The sequence below is a fragment of the Spermophilus citellus genome (assembly GCF_964194105.1).
Source record: "Spermophilus citellus genome assembly, chromosome: 2".
Classification (NCBI taxonomy): Eukaryota; Metazoa; Chordata; class Mammalia; order Rodentia; family Sciuridae; genus Spermophilus; species Spermophilus citellus.
Genome location: NC_138183.1, coordinates 244,386,636 through 244,406,318, shown reverse-complemented (window position 1 = coordinate 244,406,318; position 19,683 = coordinate 244,386,636). Strand labels below are relative to the sequence as shown.

The window sequence follows — 19,683 nt, the reverse complement described above, 5'->3', positions numbered from 1 at the left end:
TTCCGGCCAGAATGACCACGCCCCATAACTTTATTACCTACTGCACCGGTTTCTTTTCTCCCAGGACCCCAATGGGGTTAGAGGGAAGTTGGGTTGGGTGGGGCTTAGAGGGCGTGGGTCGCCAGACGCAGCCAGCAGAGCGGACTGGGACTGTCGTGGACCAGCAATTGCATCGACTTGAGGAAAGCAGCTGTGTTAGTAGGCGGCAGAAAAGTGGCTCCAAAGTGCCCGCAGCCATGGCTAGGCAGGAGGATTGGGTAACAGCAGAACCATCTGCTCCAACACTCAGGAGGCACTTGGCTGGGTGGGTAGGTGGGAAGCAGGAAATGTGAGCTATTTGGGCCCTTCCCAGGAGTCAACATCCCCAGTTTAAGAGACAGGTCCCAGGAATATGAAAACCAAGAAGAAGCTACAGATGAAGACAGAGTAAATACCCTTATCCTAAATTGATTTTCCGAACGTGTTCAGACATCTACAATCCTGAACAAGAAAATGGTATGGACTCCCGAAATATGCATCAAAACTGATGACCAAAGAAGATTGGGTGAAACTTTCATGGCAGCCTGTATGCAGGACCTGCATTCAAAGGTGCAAGTAAGTACTCGATGATGTTTTGGAGAAGAGAATAAAGGTCACAATAGTGACAACTCTTTATGCAATTGACAGAAAGATATATGATGCATATAAAGTAACAGTTTTAAAAGGTGTGTTTAGTTAACTGCAATACTGTGAGAGTTTTAGAAAACTGACCCCAAAGTATACACAAACACCCAGAGTAGATAAAATGACTGTTCTGTCTTCTGTGGGTCTGGGGTTTAAGAAAGATTACTCTATCAAAGAAAAAAAAAAATACCCAATTATATAAAAGTTTCTTCACTCACTGTCATTCTTTGAATCTTCAGCAATTTTCACACTCCTGTGAGTAAGGCAAGCCATGATTACCAAATAATAAGAATTTGGTTTGTGGTTTTGGGTTTTTTTCCTGTCACGGGTTCTGGGTTCTGGGACAGTGACAACTTCAATGCCCATTAAGAGATGGTAAAGAATACTGAAGTTGTATTTGTCCATCAATCTGAAGACACTTTTCAAGAGCTATCCTGGTAGTCCCAAATACTAAAGAACTTCCTACCATTTGAGCTAAATTGCTAGTATTTCATGCGCTTTTGAGATATTGCCAAGAAGTTAAGAGACTCAGAACACTCTAAAATGAAGTGAAGTTGTCTTTTTTGAAACAAACACTATTGTCGAAGTCTGTGATTGTAGACATTAGAGTAAGACTTATGAGAGTAGAATAACAAGTGGTTAAAGCACTAAGAATGTGTTCCTGCCACTGGAAGTGTTTTCTCTGGTGGCTTTTAAATTTATTTCTCTCTTTCTGCCATTTTTACATTTCACTGCATAAGCAAAGGAGTGATTTAATAGACAATAAGCTTAACACCACTTTCTAGAACATGGATGTTAAGAATTCAACATGTTCATAAAATTCTCAATCCACAAAATTAAAATTCACTGGAAATCTTATTCAAATCATTTTGATAGATAAAAATGTTAGTTCATGAAAAGATAATAGGAGGTTTACAGAAAACATAAAATGTGTTCTAACACCTGTGTAACTAAACTTTCGTAGCAAAATATCTATCACATTGTTTCCGAAATCTTTATATAATTTTGTATATTTTGGAACAATTTATTTTTAAACATTTCTGGCTTTGTAAATTATGTGTTGGTTTATGGGGGCCCGGTTATAAAATGAACAGATAATTCTGAAACCTTATATATTTGCAATAAACTATATCATGGCTTTAGGTAATAGGGGAATGGCTTTCTTTTAGGGATGAAATCTTACTTTAGCATGGGTTCTTTGTGATCCTTATATCTTAATTCCACAAGAGGGATGTAACAAATCACTCTTCTGACACCAGGAAGTGGTGGTATTCATTTCAATTAGAGTTCAAAGGCATTGGGAGATATGAGTTCCAGGAGCTAGAGCTCAGCAGCTGGAGCTCTGTCCAGGATAAGGGGCGTGGCTTAGACCTCTGAGGGGCTGTACTGGCCCCACTGGTATTCAGGGGGCTCTGAGCAGCAGGGTGACAGCAAGCTGGGACCTTCCTTTGTAGGAAAGGCCATGTCAGCAGAGCTCTGGGTAGTTGTGGCCACAAGTCGCAGCAGCAGATGTATCAATCAGTAGGGGACACGCAGGCTGGAGTGGCTTGTGCAGTTCCTGGTACTGTAGTTTGCAAAACCTCACAGTGCAGTTTGCTCCCAGTCAAGAAAAATTCCATCTTGCGCCTGAGAGAATTGCCCCAGGAAGGGATGGTGGCCGTTTGCGTATTCATCCTTTGTGTGTTTAACTGGCCTTGGTCTTATTTGATCCTCACACCCACTTCTTTGAAGTATGTGTGACTTTGACCCCTTTCACACATTATATAACAGATTAATTTGCTGGAGGACACGGAAATAGCTGAAAAGGGAAAGGGATTGTGGGGGAGGATTTTAACCTTGGAGTGTTAACATTCTCTTAGGATCCTGCAGGGAGACTTTTGGCAAGTCTCAATTCCTTCATTTGCAAATCAAAGAGATTGACCCAGATCTAAGTTTCCCCCCATTTTAGGGTCCTTAAGATGTACACGGGGTAGTCATTTTAAAAAAATGCTTTTTTCTTGGAGCCAACCTATTCTGTCATATGGTTCTACAGGTCCAGGGCAAGGTCCAGGAAACTGCAACTTTCAAAAATGACCCAAACTCTGGGCACCATGATGGCACACCTGTTATCCCAGAAACTGGGGAAGCTGAGGACAGAGGATCACAGGTTTGAGGCCAGCCTTAACAACTTAGCGAGACACTATCTCATAGTAATAATAAAAAATAAAAATAATTAAAGAAAAGGCTAGTGGTATAGCTGGGTGGCAAAGTGTCTCAGAGTTCAATCCCCCCACTCTGCCCCACCCCCCAACGACGCTGGTGAGAAACTCTATTTAGACCACCAGTAAAGCCAACTGTTAACTTTAACAAACACAAAGTCCTTTTTATGCACTGTTGCAAGCATTTTACAAATATTAGATCATTTAATTATCATCCCTCTGCAGTAGGGCAATTCTTAACCTCATATTGCAGCAAAGGAGTTTGGCACCTGTGCTTCACTTTACTAAACCTAGGCTTTACTTTGTCTCCATTGTTAGCTCAGCCTCATGAACTTTCTGGGCACCTACCCACCTGCTGTCCTCAGGGTTCCTTGACTAGCAGCTCCCAGTCATGAGGTCAGCACCCCTGCAGGCCTATCTGGACACCAGAGTGCAAGACCCAAGAACCGAGCCTGGGAAGAGCATTTCTTCACCCAGAGAGGTGTCCCCAGATCTGGTATGCTCTAATGGCACAATATAGATCCTTCTGTCATCTCACCAGTGAGGTGGTTTAATTAGCATTGCCAGGGAGGCATAGGTGCAAGTGTGCTTCTTTAGTGAGGGTAATTGAGTTCAAGAATCTGTGCTCTTGCCACAGCAGCAACGTGAAGAAGAATGAATGCCCTTGATATTTGTATTTCCACACTGGCATGGTATCTTACCATCTTCCTCTTTCTTTGACCAAATGCCATTTTTAAATAAGAACCTCTAGGCAGCCACTTTAAAGGCATTCCTAAATATATATGTCCATCTGTTGCATTTTCTTCATAAACAATACTGTCCTTATTAAAATGATTCTCCATACCTTCACTGAAATTGTCAATCATCTCAGAGCCGAATGGACACTCCCACTGGGTTCATAGGTTGCAAACCCACCATGGCCCAATTTCCTGAGCTTTTACTCAAAATGAAGGTGTAGTAATATTCTTCATTGGTGTTCAGATTTGGATTCTGGGCTCTCTCATGCTTGTTGACCTTGCTTCTAAGCTTGGAGGTGCTGCTACATGCTCTTATGTCCACAGACATTGACCCACAGGTGTGCCTGGACATTTCTGCTTCGTGACAGTATCCTTATTAAAGAAAACAAAAGATTACTTAGTAAGAATCACTTTCAGTAACATGTTCCATGCTTTCTAATGATAAAAATAATAGATTTTCTTGAGTACAAATAGGATAATATAATGGCTACTGAGAAATGGAGAAAAAAAAAAAACAACCACCACTTTTCTAGCACCAGAGATAATAATTCTATGCTTTATTTGCTTCTATTATCTTATATACAGATCCAGTCTTATGTTACTTAAATACTGTGATGCATATAAGTTTCTTTTCCACTAAGCAATATATCATTGTTTTCATATGTCATTTGCCAGACTTTGGAAATACATATACTATTTCACTGTAATAAATAATTTTAATCCATTCTTCTATTTCTGAATATTTAGATTGTTTACAGTTATTTAAATATTTTTTTAGTTGCCAATGGACCTTTATTTTATTCATTTATATGTGGTGCTGAGAATTGGACCCAGTGCCTCCCACATGCTAGGCAAGCCCTTTACCACTGAGCCACAACCCCAGCTCTGTTTCCAGTTTTTGTTGGTCTGTTTTTGTGGTACTGGGGATTGAACCAGGGTCTCACATATGAACAAGCCACTTCTACATCCCCAGCCCTGCTTGTTTTTAAAACTACTCCAAACATGCTTTTTCTACTCATCTTAATAGTTCCCTAGAGCATATTTCAAGCAGTTGAAATACTACTACTAAGATAAAGATACATCTCACAATGTATGACTTTCCAGGAAAATTGTACCAACTCACCCTGTTCCTGTTGTCCAAGGAGACCAAACATATGGTTGACTCCTTAAAACTATTTCGGCCTTATTATTTTAAATGTTTAAAAATTCATAGATGAAATGCCATTTAACTTCACTATTTGAAAATTTGTGTTTATTTACTTCCCAGTGAAGCTGGACTTCTTATATATCTTTTGGATATTTAAAGAATCACATGGGCCCTGGTGGCACATGCCTATAAAAACCTAGTCAGGAGGCTGAGACAGGAGGATCTCAGGTTTGAGGCTAGTGTCAGCAATTTAGTGAGACCTTCAGCAACTTAGCAAGACCCTGTCTCAAAATTTTAAAAAGAAAAACGTTAAAAAGATTTGGAGTGTAGCTCAATGGTAAAATGACCCTGGGTTCAATCCCTAGTTCAGAGAGAGAAAGAAAGAAAGAGGACGCAGAGAAGAAAGGGAAATAAAATAATCATCTTTTAAAAAGGTGATTTAAACATTTGTTTAGTTTCTATCCTGTACTTGGTCTGTACAGCACTAAGGAAATATACTCAAGTTACTGATAAAGCACACGACTGGATACATACAAAACCGGATATACATATTCATATATCATTTACATGTACAATCACTTAATGCTGAGTTTCTTCTTCTCTTGGCACTTCCCGATTCCCTCCTGTTTTCAAATATCACTGCCCAAATCTAATTTGCATCATTGTCCTCACTTCTGAGCTCTAGATAATAATGCTTTGTAGCCTGTTTGACACCAACTCTGGGAGTCCTTAGTGGCATTATTTCACCCTCAAAACTTTCAAAACCAAAGTCATTAACTGACTTCTGCTCTTGTACCCCGTCATGTGTTCCCTATGTGATAATGGTGTCTTCACTTACTCAACTGGGTTTTTTTAAATTATGAAACATTATACATGAAAAAGCAGTATATGTTATAACAATAATAAACATCATGTCTGTAGCATTTGTCTTAAGATCTAATTTATCAAAATCACTAGAAGCCTCCAATGTGCCCCTCCTTCATCTTGAATTGTCTTAAAATTATTGTTGCCTTATATTTCTTTAGGGACCTATACAACAAAAAGTATAGGTAGCATATTGTTTAGTTTTGCCTGTTTTCAATTTTATATAAATGCATCCTGTATAACATATTTTCTGTGATTTATTTCACTAGTTTTTTGAGGTTCATCTTGATGATGGAATCCTGTTTTCACTTTAACAGAATCCATTGAAGAAACTTAACATTTTATGCATGCTTTAGTTGTTTCTGAGTTTCTGTTACTAAAAACAGTGGTGCAGTTCTGCTAGGAATATCCTAGAACATGCTTCCTGATACACGTGTCTGCCAGGCATGAGCATAGAAGTAGAATCACTCAACTTAAGGACAAATGCATACTCACCTTTATTAGATGCCACCAAAGTGGTATCTAAATGGTGGTACCAGTTTGCACTTCCACCAGTGGGAAATGACAGTTCTCACTACTTAACATCATAATATTGCTCAACTTTTAATGCTGGCTAATAATGGTGGGTGTGAAATGGTACTTTATTGATTGTTTAATCAGTTGTTTCTAAATAGAATGGGGGTTGAAACCCCTTTTCATAGTTTACCTTTTTATGCTTTTTGTCTACTGTTCTAGTAGATTATTTTCTTTTTATATCACTGATTATACTGAATACATAATGAAGTATTTTATATATTCTGAACACAAATTGTTTATATATCATATGTTAGACATATTTTCAGAGTTTATAACTTTACTTTTTCATTCTCATTAGGCATCATTAAAGGACACCCCTATTATGTTTATTAAAGTTAAATTCTAAAACAAAATGAGAACAACAAGTGGCAGTGGAATCTGAAGTCCTGCATCTGGTCTATGTTGAGCAAATTTGAAGACACATCTTGGGACCAAAGTTCATTAAAGTTGGAGATGTGTTGCAGAAAATCTCCTTCCTTTTCCCTGGTTCCTAACTGGAGGATCACAAAGCATTGCAACTAGCAAGCATTGCAACTCCACAAGCTAAAGCCTCCCCATAGCCACAGAATCATTGCTTCTAAAGACACAGTTTAATTGAAATTTCATTTCAAACTTCTACCCCTTGAATGTGTTGAATTTCCTTAACTCAGAAAGGCCCATGAAATAGGAAAAAAAAGCAACACAAATTTAGTTAGCATGGAAAAGAAGGAAGGGAGGGAGGAAGGATTATCATTTGGCTTATTTTGAGTAAAATAATGCATTGATGAAAAACTCCTATCTGCATGTATATAGCAGCACAATTCACACTAGCTTAATTATAGAACCAGCCTGGTGTACTTCAACAGATGAAAGGATAAAGAAAATATGGTATGTATACATAATGGAGTTTTATCCAGCCAGAAAAGAATGACATTTTACATTTGCAGGAAAATGGATGGAACTTGAGAGCATTATGTTAAGTGCAATAAGCCAAACTCAGAAGGTTAAGGGGCACATGTTTTCTCCTATATGTGGAAGCCAGACAGGAAAAAGAAAAGGAAAAAAAATGAGGTGATCTAATAAAAATAGAAGGGAGACCAGTAAGAGTAGAGGAAGGTGGCAATAGGGAGGGAGAGTAGAGGGAAAGGGGAGGTCCTGGGAAATAAAATTAAGCAAATTATATCATGTGCATGTAAAAATATGTAATGATGAATCCCACTATTATATATAATCATAATGTACCAATAAAAATTATTTAAAAAAATTCCCCGGTATCTGAAGTCTCAGTGCCTGTGTTGAAATCTTTGGGCTGAAGTTCATGATCTTTATGACTTGAAGCAAGTTGGGCTTCAATTTCGTCACTTATTTTTTTTAAAAAGATGATAATGATAGCTATTGTACATTTTTTTGAGTTGTTCAATGAGATGATTCATATAAAAGTGACACACTTAATTCCAGGTATAAAATGTTTCCCCAGGAAATATTACCCATATTATTTTTGCCTGTCTATATTTCCAATGAAATTATATTTTATTAGCTGGAAATTCAAGTTTTCCATTCTGACTGAAATTTATGTCGATATCATTTTTAAGTTACCTTGTTATCTTGTGTTTTAAGATTTTGCTGATTAATGTGCTATTGTTTGCTTTTCACAATGCTTATATGTGTGATCTCCCCAAATATATTTTAAAACAACACAAGAGAGAAGATTATAACCATGATTCTTTAACAATGTATCTTCTTCCTAGAACCAAAGATGGTACTGTGTAGAGAGTGCTGCTCCAGTGAACATTTGGAAAAAAGCGTTCTTTTAAAACTTCAGGTCTGGTACTCTGGTTATTTTCTGTAGCACAGACTGACTTTTTCCTCATTAGGCTTCATAGAATTCATGAGTTCAAATAGAACGTAACTAACTTCTACTACTGACTAGAATGAAGAAACAAGGAATGCACCCCACCTCGCACACACACAAATACCTGGGATGATTAAAGGAACAAAGACAAAATATATGGAACAACAACTTTCAAATACCAGACACCAGGGCATGCAGGACAATGAGGTAAGTCCTACAGTTGTCTAGCTTACTGTGTGGACAGATTTTCTAAGGCACATCTTAGGGTACAGCTGCCTGACCTGGCAGTTTCTGAGTTAGGAAGACAAGCTGGAGTCCTGGGTGGCCAAGCTGGAGCTTGCAGAATGGGGCACTACAGAGAACAGAGCTACAGCTACATAGAGTTTAGGAGATCTGCAGTAGGTACACCTCAAAATTAAAGCAAATTAAGTGTCAGAAAGAAAAAAAAAAAAACTCCCCCAAATGAGCAGATTTCCTAAACATTTTCAGGAACATTTTCTGAAGCTCATCTAGGGCTGGGAATAGTTTCTGTCCCAAAAGTCAGAATAAAAAATGTCATAATTTATGGAACATCAGGTAGAAAACTCAGAGAGGCACTGCTTCTCTAGTATGACAAGATGAGCAAGTCAGCTTTCCACCACTGTAAAACAAAATACTTGAGATAATTAACTTATGAAGAGAAAAGTTTTATTTTGGCTCCAGTTTTTGAGGTTCCTGTTCCGGATCACGTGGCACAGTTGTTTTGGGCCTGTGACAAGGAAGCACATAATGGTGGTGGTTCTTAGTGGAGCAAAGCCACGTACATCTCTAGGCCAGGGAGCAAAGGGACAGAAGATAGGGCCAGGGTCTCACAATCCCCTTTGAAGGCATACCTCCAGTGGCCTCAGGAACTCTCACAGACCCCACCACTCAAAGGTCCCACCTGCTCCCAGCAGTGCCAACCTGGGGACCAAACTTTTAGCACATGGACCTTTAGGGGCATTTGACATCCAAACATGGCAGAGCCGTAGGCTAAATTTCAGTCAGAATGGAAAACTTGAATTTCCAGCTAATAAAATATAAAATCAAGCCTTAAAGCATAAAATGGTTTCCAAATAACAAATTGTGTACTTGAACAGAGCTCAGGAATATTGATAGGAGGTAAAAATGTAGCGCTCAAAAGTGTGATATACAATAAAAATTATCCAAAGCAGGAAAATATCACCCGTAAGGAGGAGAAAAACCAATGAATAGAAACAGACCCAGAAGGGACGCAGATAAAGGACTTTAAAATAGTAATTACCTTAGACTTCTGGTCAAAATGGACTACCAAGAACTGTATATAGCCCATAGTTTAAAAACCATGGAACAATGGTTTGCAGTGAACTGGACACCCTTCAGCTAAGGACAAGTAAGTCATCCTACAAAGCGGTCCAGTTGGTTGCTTTGAGATTCCTGACCAGGATGCATGAAGGACAGCAAGGCAAATAGCTTGTTGCAATTCCTGAGAACTGAGACAAGGGTGGTGAGGGGTCAGGGGACACAGAGCAGGAAAATTGGGCAGAGAGAACTCTGTATATATGACAAGGTTCCCCTGAGGTGTTCAACTGCCTAACAATCAGAGCGAAATTCAGGAAGCTTCCTGAGGCCAGGAAAGAGCCACCCCAAAACCAGTGCAGGGTAGATGAGAGGGTAACTTCTCTCCATCTCTCAGAGCGAAATTCAGGAAGCTTCCTGAGGCCAGGAAAGAGCCACCCCAAAACCAGTGCAGGGTAGATGAGAGGGTAACTTCTCTCCATCTCTCTTAGGGAGCTTCTTCCTTATTTATAAATTAAGGGGTTTTCCCCCCTCAGATCTCATTCTTATCATTACTGTGTATTATTCTTTCTAAACTTGGTTTTAAAAAATATTTTTTAGTTGTTGATGGACCTTTATTTTACTTATTTGTGGTGCTGAGGATTCAACCCAGTGCCTCACACATGCCAGTCAAAGCGCTCTTCCACTGAGCCCCAGCCCCAGCCCTCTAAACTTGTTTTTTAAAAAAGAAAATTCCAGATCCCACCCTCGATGATTCTGATTCAGTACCTCTGGGGTGCAGTTATGGAATGTGCACTTTTAGTCTACTCCCTTGCTCCCCAAATGAGAACCACGTGGGATCTGACAGCTGCCTAGACTATTCTCCAAGTGTCTGTCCACCATCCCAAACCTCCTTGACAGGGAGGCTGTGGTCCTTCTGCTTCGTGCTCTTGCCAGTCACCCTCCTAAGAACTAGTGCCTCCCGGACCAGAAGAACCAATCACAGAAGGAGAGAGTCTGCCGCAACCCGCGGTGCAGAAGGTGCGCAACGCGCTCTCTGGGGAATTTTCCCGCGCCTTGCAAAGGCAAGCCCCGGCTCTGGGAACCTGACCCCGATACTTTTTCTGGCCAATGGATGAAGAGGTTCCGGAGACTTTCTGTCTTCACTGGACAGTTCTTGGCGGCGCTCCAAACACCAAGTAGAGCAGCAAGAACGGTGGACCTCATTGCACACTCAGATGAGTAGAGAGACCGGGCTCGGGGCAGGAGGATTGTGGGCCCCCTTACCCTGTTTGTCCAGATGACCCTGCCCTGTCCTAGCGCCCCACTACCCGCACAATCAGTCCATAGCCAGATGGATAAACTTTGAGCAATCACTTCCCTCTGTCCCTTCCCCGGTCCTTGGCGCCCTCTGTCTCCGGGTGGGGACAGTACAGACCTGGAGAGGAACCAAGGTAGCACCAGGAGTGAGAGGTGCGGTGGTTTTGCGCTCTTCCCGGCTGTGACTGCGGCGATGGGGAGGAACAGGAGCAGCGCGCGGGGTTCTGAAGCGGCGGGACTAATAGTCCTGTGTGGCTTCACGCGTGGCGGTCGCTGCCCTTCTGCTGCTGGCGTGGGCGGTGGCGAGGGTTGAGCATCCAGGCAAGACCAAGTTGCCTCTGCAGAGCTCCACCTAGACCTCGCGGAAGCCTTGGCTCAGAACCCGTGGGACAGGGCGCTGCAAGTTCCCCAGCCTTCAGAGGACAAAACCGCCCACAGCGGGCTGCTGCCCGCTCCTGCCGTGGGGTCTAGTGGGGCTTGGCGCCTGGGTTAAACGAGGGAGGAACTGAGGAGCAGGCTTTGCCAACCAAGAGGAAGAAGCCAACACCTACAATCCCTGGTTCCCAGGGTGAGCATTAGAAAGTGTAGAATTTTACAGTCCTGCTGGAGGACTTCGGAGTAAGCAGTCCCCAGACTGAGGGTCAAAGAAGTGCTTCACACCTGGCTTGAGAAACATCTTATTGTTCAAGAATTTGAATAGGAGAAAATGACTTCAGTATCAGATGCTGCTTTGGAGAAGCTGGGAAATATGAGCATTTGAACAAGGTGATAACGGTAACTCTTTTGTAATTCATAGAACAGATGTTATGTAAAAGTTGATGGTGTTGGATGATCATAAAAACTTACAGATTAGCTACAGTCACTGCCCAAATTCCAGGTGCTTTGTGGTGTTTGGAGAGAGAAAACTGTGGAAGTAGAACTGTAAAAATAATATTGAAAGGTTAAAAGAAAAATAAGGGGAAATGATAGCTTTTGCTAATCAATATTATTCCTTAAATCATCTGCAATCTGCACGCATGATTAGCACCCACTACATTGGTGGAGAATAAATCGTTACTCACTGGGACTTGCTTATTTTCTTTTCATTGTACAATCTGGAGGAACTAGAAAGCGGTGAAAAGCAAAAGATGGTACAGAACAGAGATGAAATGGACTGACATCTCTGAGGACAGAGAGCTTGCCCTGGGAGCATTTGCACATGACTACCCTAAGCACCTTGCAGGCCATAGTAGAGTCTGGATTTTTAATAGATGTATGAAATTTATTCTAAATGGGGAACTTGAAGTTGGGGGAGCAATGTAACCTAATCCATATTGTTAAAAATTACCCTGGCAGCTGTGTGTACAACAAACTCTGGGGCGGGTGTGTGTGCAAAAGTAGAGTGGAAGAGAGGATGACTAGGAGTCTAAGGATTCCAGAGACATCAGATAGTGGTGATAGTGGTGGTAGGGGGTTAGAAGTGATTGGATTCTATATTTATTTTGGAGGGTAAACCCACAAAATTTGCTATGGATTGGGTGTTCCATAATTGAGAGAAAAAGAGAGCTCAGTGAGGATTCTTGGACTTCTGACTTGAGCATCTCTCAAGTGAAAATGCATCTGGAGGAGTTAGGGGATAAGGCCAATGCTTTTGAATAGTGACTCCTTCATGAGCCCCTGAGATGCTCCCCACTTCTAACTGAGCAGGCTCACTTCTATATTTACAGTTGCAATTAACCTTGTTCTGAAAATACAAGGAAAGGCACCTATGCCTGTACCTAGAGAGTCTATTGCAGAGAAGAAATTTAGGGTTGGACTTGGTATGTACAGGATGAATGGTCTGAAGGAGAAGACAGAAACAGAGTGGACTGTAAACAAAGGCAAAAGTGAAGGAAGGGTTAAGGAGAATTAGCTTCTGGGGATGAATTTGGGATGAGGTTCTGGATATCCTATTCCAGAGCTTGCATGCATTTTCAAAAGCTTGAAGGGATAGTGAATTCACTGAGGACTAGTCTCACCCCTGCTGAGAATCCTTCTCCATTTGGGAGAGTACTGGGATGGGGTCTGTAAGTTCCTAGCCAGAAGCTCCCACAGCTAAACCTTTCTATGTAGACCCCCAGAGCCCTCCATGGAGACTCCCCAGTCTCCCAGGAGGAGGCCACCTTCCAGCTGGGAATTTTCTGTCTTCAGGAAGAGAAATTCCCACAGCGCCACCAAGTGGGCTGAGTGGTTCCCTTTCCAGCCAGTGGAGCTCCCAGATGGATGGGGCCCCAGTGTTTGTGTGTGTGTGTGGTGGGGGGTGGGAATGTCACATTTTAATTCAACATCTATTCATGGTGGGGCAGTGCTTGGTAGTTGGGATTCATTTTTTTTTGTCTCATTCAACATTCCAATATAATTATATACACACACATATTTATATACATACATACATATATATTTGGACATATATACACATGTAAATACACACACACATAAATACATATATATTTTATATATGTATTTGGTACTGGGGTTTGATTGAACTCAAGGGCCCTTTACTGCTCAGCTACATACTCAGCTTCTTTTATTTCTCATCTTGAGATTTGAGACAAGGTGCCCCTAAAATGCCCAGTCTAGCCATGAACTTGCCATTCTTCTGCCCTCAGCCTCCCAAGCCTCTGGGAGTACAAGGTTGAGCCACTGCGTTCTGCTACCCCATGGCACATATCAATATACAGAACAGTTTGCCCAAGGCCACAGGATTCATTGGGGCAGGAGAGGGACTCTGCCCCAGGTGCGGTTTAACTTAAAGCTTGGGTTTCCTGGGTGACCTTGAGCAAGTTCCCTGCTGTCTTGGGGGTCCTATTCCCCTACTTGTGAGTTAGAGATGTGCCAATTTGTGGTCGTACATTAATGTTCAAACTTAACACTTGTGTGATTTTACAAGTGCGGATCCTGGGAATCCATTTCAATGCCCTAGCTCTGTAGGTCTAGGGTGAGGCCCAGTTAAGTGCATCCTTTATCAAGTGAGGGCAGCGACCGAACTGCCTAAGAAACCCAGCAGAGCGCTTCTTTGCTTAGGAGGAGAATGCTCAGAAATCTTGCGCAGCAGAATCCTCTGGAGAACTCGTCAAAACGCCCACTCCAGCTCCACCCAGAGCTGCATTTCTCAAGAGATGATGCCAGTTGCTGATTGGCGGCTCCTCCTGCCCCTCAGTGACCTTCCTGGGGCGCCCTTCCAGGAGCACCGCGCTCATGGCAGATATGGCAGGTGCTCGCTGCAGGCCAAGGCACTTCCTGGTGCTGCTAGTCGTCTGCACTCTGTCTTTAGATGATTATCAGAAGATAGGCTTGCTGCAAAAGGGAGGGACATAGAGGTAGGGAAAAGCAGGGCCAATATTGACTGACAACGTAAGAGCTTCCAGTCCCCTTAGGTGGCAGGAGGGATGGAGTGGGAGATGCCCGCGTCGCAAGCTCCACTAGGGTAACTTGTTCTCCTGAGATTTTTTTTTTTTTTGGTCAACTTATCTTTCAGTTAACTAAGACCTCTTACCTGTCTCTGGGCAAATTTGTCTCACCATCACTCTAAATATTAGAAGTTTCGTGGAAAGCCAGCGCTGCGCTTTTCATTTTCTAGCAACGCAGCATTTCTGGCTCTGACAAGGCCAAGTGGCTGCGCTGGGGCAGAGATCTGGGTGAGATGCAACAGGTAGTAGCCTTCACTCAAAGGCAGGCATTCTGCTTTGGTATTTTCCATAGGGTTGTCTGACTTCATCATCTTTTTGTTTCACAGATTAGGAACCAAGTTAACTACATTGCCCAAGGATTGTCTTTGGATAATTTTAACTCATGCTAAAAGCCAAAACTCTAGGTCTTTTACTGTGCCCCAAATTGCCTTTGCTGCATTTCAAAGCAGGCAGGTCCTCTGAGTCACTTCTCCCAGCTCATTGAGCCAGCTCTCTCCTTATGGACGGGTTCCCATCTCATTATTCCTATTGGCAGCAATGGTAAACAAACAGATGAACAAGAGGATGAAAAGAATAAGCAGATACTAAAAAAATCACTGAATCAATAAATAAATCCAGTTATAATGGTATTGTGTAAATCCAGATTATCTTTATTGTTTATTGGCTTCCCTTCTTAAGGGAAGTGCCCTCTGTGATTATGGGTCTGACGACCTCTCTTTGTATGTCTATCAGCTTTTGATATATATAATTTGTCTTCTTGTGCTCTGTTGTTAAGAAGACTTGTCACACATTTTGTGGGAAGGTTCCGTATTTTATCATGTGTTCACTTTAAGTTCTACTTGGCTTGGTATGATGTCATTACTTTGCTTTCAGTTTAAGAGTTCCTAATATATCTTGTTTTCATCCTTTTAAACTTTGTGTTATTTCAAAAATGCCTTGTTATGCACTGAATATTTATGTCTCCCTCAAATTCATGGGTTAAATCCCTAATTTCCAATGTGATGGTATTTGGAGGTGAGGCATTTGGGAAGTAATTAAGCTTAGATTGAGTCATCAGGATGAAGCTCCAATGATGAAACTAGTGTTCTTCTAAGAAAAGGAAGGGAGGTAGTATTTCCTCTCTTCTCTTCTCCTCTTCTCTTCTCTCTCAGAAAGAAACCTACCTTGTGCCTTAGAAGATGGAACAATCTCCCATGTTCTTGGGTAGGCAGAATTAATATTGTCAAAATGGCCATACTACTACCCAAAGCGCTATGCAGATAATGAAATTTTTATTAAGGTTCTGATGACATTCTTCATAGAAAGCACTCATGAAATTCATTTGGAAAAATAAGAGGTCTAGAATAGCCAAAGCAATCTTCAGCAAGAAAAATGAAGCAGGAGGCATCACAATACCAGACCTTAAATTACACCAGAGAACTATAGTAACAAAAATGACAGGGTATTGGCACCAAAACAGACATGGAGACCAATGGTACATTATAGAAGACACAGAGACAAACCCATATAAATACAGTTATCTCATACTAGACAAAGATGCCATAAACATACATTGGAGAAAAGATAACTGCTTAAACAAATGGTGCTGGGAAAACTGAAATCCATATGTAGAAAAATGAAATTAGACCCCTATCTCTCACCCTGCACAAAACTCAATTCTAAGTGGATCAAGACTTAGGCATTAGACCAGAGACTGTCTTCGTACTAGAAGAAAAAGTAGGTCAAAAATCTCCATTTTGTCAGTTTAGGAGACAAATTCCTCAACAAGACTCCTATAGCACAATAAGTAAAATCAAGAATCAATAAATTCTATCAAACTAAAAGTCTTCTTCACAGCAAGGGAAACAATCAAGCACATGAAGAGAGAGCCTACAGAATGGGAGAAAATCTTTGCCACCACCACCTCAGATAGAGCATTAATCTCCAGGATATAGGGGCCAGGGTTGTGGCTCAGTGGTAGAATACCTATCTAGCATGTGTGAGGCACTGGATTCCCCAGGCCACAGAAAAAACAAACAAACATACAAAAAAAAAAAAAACAACCCAAAACAACCATATAAAATAAAGGCATTGTGTCTATCTACAACTAAAGAAAAAAGTTAAAAAAATCTCCAGGATATATAAACAACTCAAAAAACTTAACACCAAAGAAAAACAAATAACCCAATCAATAAATAGGCAAAAGAAATGAACAGGCACTTTATAGAAGAAGAAACATGAATGGTCAACAAATAAATGAAAAAATGTTCAACATCACTTGTAATTAGAGAAATGCAAATCAAAACCACACTGAGATTTCATCTCATTCCACTCAGAATGGCAATTATCAAGAATATAAGTAGCAATAAATGTTGGATATGGGGAAAAAGGTACACTCCTACATTGCTGGTGGGGCTACAAATTGGTGCAACCACTCTGGAAATCAATATGAAGATTCCTAAGAACACTTGGAATGGAACCACCATTTGACCAGATTATCCCACTCCTTGGCTTATACCTAAAAGACTTAAAATCAACATACATAGTGACATGGCCACATCAATGTTTACAGCAGCTCAATTCACAATAGCTATGCTATGGAACCAATCTAGGTGTCCTTCAATAGATGAATGGGTAAAGAAAATGTGGTACGTATATACAGAGAAATATTACTCAGCCATAAAGAAGAATGTAATTATGGCATTTGCAGGTAAATGGATGGAGCTGGAGGGTATCCTGCTGAGTGAAATGAGCCAAACCAAAGGCAGAATGTTCTCTTTGATATGCAGATGCTGACTCATGGAGGGGAGATTCACCAGATTGGACAGGGGGAATAGGGGGAAGGGAGGAGAGGCTGGACATGGGAAAGACGGTAGAATAAATTGGACATGACTTTCCTATGTTCATATAGGACTACATGACCAGTGTAACTCCACATCATGTACAACCACAATAATGGGAAGTCATACTCCATGTATGTATGCTATGTTTCTCCATCGGTGTGCAGTCATGAATAGCTAAAAAGAAGAGATAAAAAAATATTTAAAAAAGAAACTTACCTTGCTACCTGCCACCTTGATATTGGACCTGCCAGGCCCCAGAACAATGAGAAATAAATTTCTGTTGTTTAAGTTATTCAGTCTAAGAAGGTTTCCATGGAGTTTGGAGCAGACTAACACATGCTTCTTAGATTTTTTTTTTTCCCAATTCACAGACCTTATTTGGATTTCATCGGTTTTACAGTGATTTCTTCTTTAAACATTTTTCCTTGGTTGTTAATGTAATTATAACCTTATTACAGAAAACTTGAAACGTAGAGAAGGAAAATTATTCTTAGTTCTATTCTTCTATCTAGCTATTTAGACTTTGTTTTTAATAAAAAATACAAGATAGATAATAGAAAAATCATTGTATTCATTTTTATTGTAATTCTTGACAATTTTGATTTATTTTTACTGTATTTAAAAAAATATCTCCACTTTCCCCCCAAGTACTGCTGTTGTTTTTTCAGTCCAGGTACATTATTAGGTTTGAGAATCATTGCCTTGATGGAGCTGCCCCAGGGTTAGACAGGGGAATCCATCCTGTACTCAGGCAATAGACCAGGGGGGAGCTGCCAGCAGGACTGTGCGGAGCCCCAAACCCTGCATGACCGTCCTCTTCTGGATACAGGACCTGCTTGAGGGCCCATTTTGAAATACGCAAATTTTATTTGTGTTCTGCTTTTACAAAATCTGTGTTTGCTCTTGCATTTTAAAAGTTGAAATATAGCATTTAAGCTATTTTCACATAACACCATTGCAAAATTTCCCCCCTAAGTCTTACTCACCCTTCAGAAACCAAAGTGATGTTTCCTCTCTGCCTCAGACCTGGCTTTCATTTATAAGTCAATATAACAATCTGCCAGGTTTGGGGAGTTTAACAATCTGACTGGACTGATCCATAGCAAGGCATGAGTCACAGATCTACTTCAGCTTTTTATGATGAATTTGTATTAAAAACAAATTTACTAACTTACATAATTATCCAGTTGCTGAAATTACTTATTCTAAAATCATATCAAATATAAACATTAAATGTTGTGGAGTTTTTTTTGTTTTTGTTTTATGGAGAGATGAGGGTTGGTTAATCACTGGTTACCCCCAAAGCCAATTCTGATAGCATTTTTTATTTAATAAAAATGTATCCACATCTGTCTGGATTTTTAGAAAGAATGTAAATTTCAAAGTTCTTTGTTTTGTTTTGTTTTTAACTGTAGTATCCACAGCTACATATAGGGCAGAGGGGCAGGGCAGGGCCAAAAGAGTCCATTATTAGGTCTGAGCTGTTCCTGAGATGCTGTGACCCGTGCAGCTTCAACAAAGGATCTTGAGTAGGGGCAACGGGAGATGGAGAAAAACACCAGAGACAAAGAAAACACAGAGACATTTTAAAGCAAAGCTGGGGCCAGGTGGGACACTGCACAGTGATGGAGAAACAGTGACCCAGAACTAGCTCCGCAAGTTTATTACACAGGGTCTCATAATCAGGGAGTTACACTCTGGGGGTACTGTAAATTGTTCAAGGCTTGTGAGCTATCAAGAGGTTTCTTTGTGAACTAAAAAGTCAACAGTACTAAAAACATGTTTTCAACTATCCTGCTGCACCCAGGAAGCCCATTGTACAGGAACGACCAGGCTTGGCTTTTGCTGACACTGCAGGATCAGCCTACCACCCAGGGCTCATCTGCTCTTCACACTGAGGTGTATGTTTTTAGACCAGGGATTCTGATATGGTAATGCAATTTCTGATTATGAAGTGCTTATAATAAACAGTGCCTGGCGTGTGTCCTTTCCTTCATCTGAGACTCCCTGTGGCTTCTTTGTCAGGGTCACCCCCTGCTCACTCTCCAGTCCTCTCTGCAATGGCTCCTTCTCCCAGGAACCCTCCTGATTCGTGGTCTGACCCCTAGGACAGCAGTGGAACAAACTCAAAGGCCTGGACTCATGAACAGACTCCCAGGAAACACTTTACCCAACACCAGGGAGCGTGAGACAAGCAGCCCAGCAAACGCCATTTCCACAGCGGTGGCCCCTGGTCCCTGGGACTCAGTCCCTTGGATTCCCTTTTCTGCACTGCAGTGATGGAAGTTGGCCTAGGACAGCCAATTGTTTGGGGTTTCACCTTTCGCACACGGCTAGTCCCTGAACTACCCGACTGACTCCCTTCTCTGATGTACCTGTGAGTCCTACATCCATAAATACAAGGTGTACTTAGGGCAGACAGCCCATACAGAGGAGGTGTGTTCTACGGATATTTTTATTGAATTCCTCCATTCATCTTCCAGATCACAGGTTCAGTCAGTCAGGTTTCACAAACCATTCTGGTTCCCAGAGGTGAGAACTGGCCTGGATTTCCGGCTACGTGTTTTACTGGTAACCCCTTTATTCTCTGAACGCACTTATCAAGAACTGTGAAAAACTGACCCCCAGCCTCAGACTCTAAGTACTTCAAGAGCACGGTTATGTCTTTCAACATTGCCTCCATGTTAGAGGGTTCCCACCGCATCTTCAATGTCCAGTGAACACTTGTGAGTGAAGAAAGCTGTTGTGTGATTTTTGCTTCAACTTTAAGGGAGAGTTTGGCTGTGATGACTAAGCAGCATCATTGTCTGAACAAACGGAAC

General features: G+C 41.2%; 1 protein-coding gene across 3 annotated transcripts; it reads left to right on the top strand.

The window, feature by feature from the left end:
* Nucleotides 1-11: 11 nt before the first annotated feature.
* LOC308641191 (uncharacterized protein) lies at nt 12-7,356 on the top strand (the record flags this gene model as incomplete). Of its 3 annotated transcripts, none has more annotated exons than XM_081279502.1 (4): nt 12-194; nt 469-594; nt 2,696-2,809; nt 6,484-7,356. In XM_081279502.1, the coding sequence occupies 4 exons, from the start codon at nt 12-14 to the stop codon at nt 6,529-6,531; spliced, it is 471 nt and encodes a 156-aa protein (XP_081135628.1). In that variant the 3' UTR covers nt 6,532-7,356. The 3 variants fall into 3 exon arrangements, 2 of the variants coding, with proteins under 2 accessions (XP_081135628.1, XP_081135627.1); XM_081279501.1 differs by lacking the exon at nt 6,484-7,356 and adding an exon at nt 3,180-3,449; XR_014020419.1 differs by lacking the exon at nt 12-194 and adding an exon at nt 3,180-3,357 and having other exon boundaries at nt 458-594; nt 2,708-2,809.
* Nucleotides 7,357-19,683: the final 12,327 nt, after the last annotated feature.